This window comes from Lathamus discolor, chromosome 17, assembly GCF_037157495.1.
Source record: "Lathamus discolor isolate bLatDis1 chromosome 17, bLatDis1.hap1, whole genome shotgun sequence".
Taxonomy (NCBI): domain Eukaryota; kingdom Metazoa; phylum Chordata; class Aves; order Psittaciformes; family Psittacidae; genus Lathamus; species Lathamus discolor.
Window position 1 is genome coordinate 5,568,695 of NC_088900.1, and position 6,350 is coordinate 5,575,044.

Consider the following 6,350-nt stretch of genomic DNA (forward strand, 5'->3'; position numbering starts at 1 on the left):
CAGAAAAGAACTCAAAGCTGACAAACACACACACGTATTGCTTGCGCCCACAGCACTGGCGTAGCATCCAGACACGTTTGCTACTACAGTTCTCTGCTGTGACCTTAAGACATCTCACGACGGGTTACAGAACTTGAAAGCAAACAAAAGCATCTAAACAGCGTGCAGAAATTCGACAATGGCCTGCGGATTCCCAGCTCGAGAGAGACGTCCTGTGGTAAAAAGCTGGAACTGCATCCCCTTGGAGCTTGGCGGCTGCTTTTGCTTTAGAGTACACCAGAAAAAGGATTGGCAATCAAGACCTGATGGGTCACGGAAGCAAGACAGTAAAGAAAACCACCGACTCCCTTCCTGTCTTGTCTTAAACTCACCATAGAGATCAGGTCCGTGAGAGGTGAAGACATTGTATAAAACGATGTTGAGAGGTGCAACTACTAGCTTCCCATAGTAATAGCTGTCCACAACTATCAAGGGCACCTGAAAGAAAGCATCTATTACTTCAAGTGCCAAAAGCTTTTGGCCAGACTGCCCAAAAACTCCATGTGATTTTCTTAACAGAACCCACCCTTTCTATTGCAAGCCAAATCCACTCCCTCTCTGCATTGTTGCAGGCACCTACCAAAAACAGGATCAATGACACCACACACCAGTTGAGGAAACTTTTCCACCTCTGCTTTAGTATCAACAAGTCAAATGCAATAGGAAGCCTGAAAGAGAGACAAGCTATCAACTGGAGACATTGTCTTCCCCCACTGCAGGTTCTTCTACCCCTTCAAAGCAAGTGTTACAGTGGCTGGAAAATAACCATAACTTCACTGGTCTCTGCCTCTACTCCATATTCCAGTCATCCAGCTAAGGTTTCAACCTCAGTATATTACGGTAAGGAAATCACCCCAACCTAGGTCCTTCAAAAGCAAAGAAATCAGGCTATGGAAGCCTGTAGCAATGATTCTGGACTAGGCTGACAGCTTGGTCCCTGCAAGTTTCTTCCTCTGGCCCCTACCTTCTCCCCAACCAGGCAAGAAACGTTTGCAAATCATAAAACTTCTGAACCCTCCTCTCCTTACCCAAGAGCTGCACTGAAGGGCCAGCCCAGAAGGGCTCCAGCAGCCACCCCCAGCACAGCTACAGAGGTCTTGTCCATATACCAGCCAGTCATGGCAATCACCGTGGTGTACATGCAGAAACTGCTGGGGAGAAAAGCTGCAGCACAAGGGAAAAATAGGGTTAGCACAGCTTTCCCGCAGTGGGAGAACTGCACAAGGCCAAAATAAGCCTAATAATCTCTCATGGACATGTTCATCTAAGTGAAAGCAAAACTAAAAGAGGATTCTGTTTCTTGTTCTGCCAAGACAAGAAATACTTCCTTTAAGTATGAAGGCCTCTTTCCTTGGTTGCACTCAGCAGGGGTAACTGACAGCATCCACAGTTACCACCTGTAACACTTGCTGTACCCTCCATATTCTGCTAGGTTAAAAACAGAATGAAATGAATCTGCTCAAGTGGCAGCAGATGTGAGCTGACTGGATACAGTCTCTGAAACAACTGAGCAGACATTGGTGAGAAGTGAAGAATGAGACCCATGACACTTCAAAAACAAAGGTAAAGTCCTTTCGAAATCTCAGCATTCATAACCTGTGGTACTTCCCTTTAAGTTTCTGTGTGCACACAACACAAAAAAACTTTGCTCAGAGTCTCATTTTGCACCTTCCTCAATACCTTCAGCAGGTGTTTTATAAGTCTTATAGTGGTTGGCTAGGCAAATGTGTACAACCAGCCATGGAGACAAGACACATAAGCAAACAACAATGCTAAAACATGACCCTCCAAGAACCTCTTTAAAAGGCAAGCCCCATCCCAGAGAAACTGGTGGCAGTAATAAAAACAAACATGCCATGGAAACTGAAAGGTACAAGAGCATGATGCGGGGAACATAATTTGAATCAACACCTATTCCGTCATCACACCTGCCAAAGAAATAGGCAGCAAAATATCTCTTTAGCAAACAATTGCTAAAGAGATATTTTAGTGCTGTGGATCTTCTCTCTGGACCTGGCTTTGGTTTCTATGGACAAAGTAATGGTTATTGTTATTGCTAAGCAATCTTACCTGCAGATGAGCAAAACATCCCAGTGCTGAGTACTAAGAAGGCCAACATCAGCCGGCTCACATGTAGCCCAAACTTCTTGCACACAGCCCTAAGGAAGCAAGAGAGAATTAGACAGGCCAAAAATATCCTCAGTACACAAACGAACAGTATCCAATATATGTAAATCCACAAACAATCCATGGAGGATCCTGACACCTTTATGGTGGGTGAGTCTCAGACAGCCACTGACGGCAACCTGAAGAGCAGTATGGCTGCCTCTGGCCTGGAATTTCAGATCCCCATCAATTACACTAGTGCAAAACACTTGGCTTATACCAGTGTCAGGCTTATACCAGAACTTAGAGAGCCTGCATTGCTGTAACAGCATCAGTCTAACATTCTCACTCCTCACAAAATCCCAATGTGCAAAAAGCCACAGCTCACATTCTAAAAACCAGACTATTGCAAACGGAAAAATCATGTAAGCCAAGAGTTTGAAAGCCCAAAATGAAGAAGCAGCAGGTAAAACTAAAAATACAGCTTAGACAAGATAATTATATGCTCAGGCTACTGCTTTTAGTGGATGTAAACACCATTAGAAAATACATTACAGACAGCAACAATCAAAACTAAAATTCACTATGATAAGTAAACACAGTACCAGTGCCTCCTCCAGCACAGCTCAGTTTACAACACACCCACCCTGCTTGCTGGTATCAGTGGGAAAAGGAAGTCAACAAAATACTAGAACGGAGATGTGAGTGGCAGATCTGAGAATATAATTTTGGTCTGAATTCCACTGTTAGGACAATATTTCATTAAGTTATTGTGAGAATACATTTCAAAAGTTCACTGTGAAGTAGCCCGATTTACCAGACACATGAGCTTCACAGTGTATTTCCTGTTGCAATAACTGAATGTGATACATGACTCCAAAGCATTCCCTATAGACAGCTTTTAACACTCACTTGTAGAAGTAGAGTTCACAAACACAGCTCAGGAAGGCCAGGAAGCATCGGAGAAAGTAGAAAACAAGAACCTAGGAGACATACTCAGAGTCTGAACAAGGTTTGCAATAAAGCTCATGCACCTGATTTTAACAAACTTTTAGCAAGTGTGGCAGTTGTCAAAGAGCCTGTTCTTGGGAAACCTAAATCCCAAACCCAAGAGATGTTCAAAGTCCTTCCAGCTCAAGGCCTAACTCTCTAACACTGAAGTCCTTTACAACACAGAAAGTGCACACAGTCCACCGAATATACAGAACTACCCCCTTTTGTTTTCTGTTGTGCAAAAATATGTCAAGTATGGCAATGGATACCCAAACAGAAAGCATTTGGTGCTTTTTTACATTTCAGTGAGTTCAGTTTGCAATATTCCTTGCAAAATAGTAACTTATTATTCTAACTTATTGGAAAAACAAGCAAACAAACAATCAGTCATTGATAACTGGCATAAAAATTTGGGCTTCTAAAACATCAGGGTGAAACTCACAAGAGTGGATGAGAGCAAACGGCTGCCAGCTAACTGTTCCCAGATTTGCACACACTCAAAAGGCCAGCAACCAGCCCCTCCGAGACAGCCTCTCAATCAAATTCTAGCCTAAAGGGATTTTCCTGCAGCTTCCCAATGACTTTTCCTTGGATCCCGTTCAGTCAGCTTACAAAGCCTTGCACATTATTAGGGGAAGGGAGGTGTTTGTAAACAAAGGGGTGTTTTGTAAATACCAGTCCTTTTCACTCCAACAACAAAGCACCTGTTTAACACAGACTGAAGGCATGTTTATCCATCAGAAAAGAAACTTTCACACAGCTGGCTGATTTACCTTATTCGTTTGTAGAACTCTAGCATGGAACAAGGCTGGTAAGGCATGAAGCCACAGGTAAGCATAGGAGCGGATGGCATAGGCAGGAGAATATTCCCATGTCTGAAATCCCCTTCCATAAACGAGGTAGTGTGTCTACAATTCAGATTAAATAAGTACGCATTACACAGAGCAGACAGGTTTGCGTTTCTCATCTCTGGATCCCTGAGTAAGAAAATTTCTCTTTGAAACACAGAGATAAGCACAGGGCTCAAGATAAGCCTGCAGTTGCACAGCCAGCTACAAATTCCCAAGTATCTCGGAGGAGAGAAAGCCACTTACCGGTTCCCAATAGTTAAAGGTCTCATCGCAGTCAGAGATGTTGCTTAAGAGAGCTGCACAGAACCTGGCTGAAATGAGACACTTAAAAGCCGTTGATCCTTCAGGAGCCCAAACTTGTCCTGCTTTGCTCGCAGATGATCTAGTCCAAAGAGAAAAGTACAGATACACACCCAGAAGACTCGGTAACCAGCTCAAGACTAACAATGCGACACTATGCAAAGAACGGACAAGCGTATCTGCATCTCTGTCACCTAAATATGAATGAGTCTTTCATTCGCTCCTTTCTTTGGGGGATGCCGGTCCCCTCCCAAGAAAGCACCATCTTCCACCCCCCACCACAATAGAACAGGGTGCTTAACCCACCAGACCAGCCCCCAGGACCTGTCCTCCTCCCACCACCAAGGCCACGCAGAGCTCCCACAGGCCGGGGAGGGACTCCACCGACAGGAGGTCGGGAGATCCCGTTCGCACCGCACGCACGGAGCCGGCTGGGCACCCAGCGGCCCCTGCAGGGGGCTCGCTCCGGGCTGTGAGCACTTCCAGGACGCAAGGACCAGGAAACACCTGGGCGGGAGCTCGCAGCAGACCCGGCCCCGCCGGCGCCTGGGGATGCCGCCGAGAGCCCGCCCACGACAGGCGGCCGCGCGCACCGCCCGGCTGCGGGGGCACGCGCCCGGCGCCCACCGCGTCCCAGCCCCGCCTCGCCGCGGTCTCCCCCTCCCGACGGCGGCCCCGGCACCTACTCCAAGCGGGCTTCCTCCGTGACCGCGGCCTCCGACCGCGGCCGCGCCGCCTCCCCGCCACCTCCAGCTCGCAGCCGCTGCCGAGCCCCCTTGGCGGCCATGCCGAGAACGGGAAGCCGAGAACCGCGCTACCTGCCACAAGCGAACGGAACGACAGCAGTGCCGAAGCCGCCGGCCGCCATGCCGGGTGTGGGCACGGGCGCGCGCCTCCACGCCGCCTGCGCGGGCCGCCGTCAGCTCGCTCCGCCGGAGTGCGGAGCGCGGAGCGCGCCCCGCGGCAGAAGCAGCGGAGGCGGCACAGGGCTACCGTAGCCGCCGCTCGCCCTGTCCCACGACTGCGAGACGGCAGCAGCCCCGCGGCGGCGGATGCTTCTGAGGGCCTACGTCCGCTTCCCTGCCCGGGCAGACTTGGGCAGGAAAGCAGCCAAACAGACAAGAGACGGTTGGAGAACGCGCTTTATTGGGTACCCGCCGCAATGAATAGCTGGGAAAAGGACAGCGACAGCAGCTGTTACAGCACATTTCCTGTCCATGACCGCGTTGTCTCGCTCGCTCTTCCCCAGCTGCTCCTTCCCCACTCGACGGACTCCTCCGCCGGCAGCCGCTGCAGGGACCGGAGGACGCGGTCAGGGCCGAGCAGTCCCCGCTGCGCGCCGGGCGGACAGAGAGACGCGGGCCCGCCCCGCAGCACGCACTCCCCACCACACTCCCTACCCTCCCCGTTTCCCCCCGCAAACACCTCGGCACTCGCCTTGTCTCACCGGAGCGCGGTTCCGGGGCTCCGCCGGCGCTGGAGGCGCGCTCGGAGGCGGCACCCTGGGCACACGCTGCTGGGCGTGCAAAGCAGCGGCTGGAGGGGGCGGCCCTGGTCCCCAGCCCTCGGGGCTCCCTCTGTCCCATTCAGGGGCACCCTGACCCGCACCCCGCTGGCGGGGCCGTCACCCCACGCAGGCTGCCGGCTGCGCGCTCCGGAGAGTGCGGGGCAGCTCCTGCCCTAGGGGCAGCGCAATCGCCGGCAGCTCTGGCAAGGGCAGCTCCCGGGAGGGTTCGGGGGCTTGGGCAGGACCTCCTGAGGGGGGTCCCTCCCCTCGGGAGAAGCTGTCGCTTTAACGCCGAGCAGCTGGTTGCACACGGGGTGGTGTTTGAGGCGGGCAAGCGCCGCTGGCCACCCTCAACCTGCTCCCATCCCGCCCGCCTCGCCGTGCCCTGGTCCGCTCGGTCTCTGCTCTCAGTCCCGGGGCTCCGGACAAAGAAAAGCAGGGATGTTCCTCCGGGGCGGGCGCCCCCCGGTCCGCCGGGCGGAGGAGTTGGCGAAGGCTCCCCTGTTCCTTGGCAGCAGCCCCCGGAGGAGAAGGTTAAACAGAGGCATCCCTCG

At 51.8% G+C, this 6,350-nt stretch overlaps 1 protein-coding gene and 1 long non-coding RNA gene across 4 annotated transcripts in view; both read right to left on the reverse strand.

Annotated features, from left to right (window-relative positions):
• The window catches only part of ALG9 (ALG9 alpha-1,2-mannosyltransferase), a 29,787-nt gene extending 24,548 nt beyond the window's left edge, over positions 1 to 5,239 (reverse strand). For 2 of the 3 annotated variants that reach the window (XM_065697049.1, XM_065697051.1), the window contains exons 1-8: positions 4,976 to 5,239; positions 4,233 to 4,371; positions 3,912 to 4,046; positions 3,058 to 3,128; positions 2,110 to 2,198; positions 1,068 to 1,203; positions 620 to 707; positions 372 to 477 (exon numbers count right to left, since the gene is read on the reverse strand). In XM_065697049.1, coding sequence (XP_065553121.1) covers positions 372 to 477; positions 620 to 707; positions 1,068 to 1,203; positions 2,110 to 2,198; positions 3,058 to 3,128; positions 3,912 to 4,046; positions 4,233 to 4,371; positions 4,976 to 5,076 — 865 coding nt within the window. In that variant the 5' untranslated portion in view covers positions 5,077 to 5,239. Of the gene's footprint in view, positions 1 to 371; positions 478 to 619; positions 708 to 1,067; positions 1,204 to 2,109; positions 2,199 to 3,057; positions 3,129 to 3,911; positions 4,047 to 4,232; positions 4,372 to 4,483; positions 4,587 to 4,975 lie in introns of those variants that run through there. The other variant, XM_065697050.1, reaches the window with a different exon arrangement.
• Positions 5,240 to 5,413: 174 nt separating this feature from the next.
• Positions 5,414 to 5,991, reverse strand: LOC136023019 (uncharacterized). The gene is made up of 2 exons (XR_010616440.1): positions 5,727 to 5,991; positions 5,414 to 5,579 (listed from the first exon to the last, which is right to left on the reverse strand). It is a non-coding gene; the product is annotated as an uncharacterized LOC136023019 (long non-coding RNA).
• Between the last annotated feature and the right edge of the window lie 359 nt (positions 5,992 to 6,350).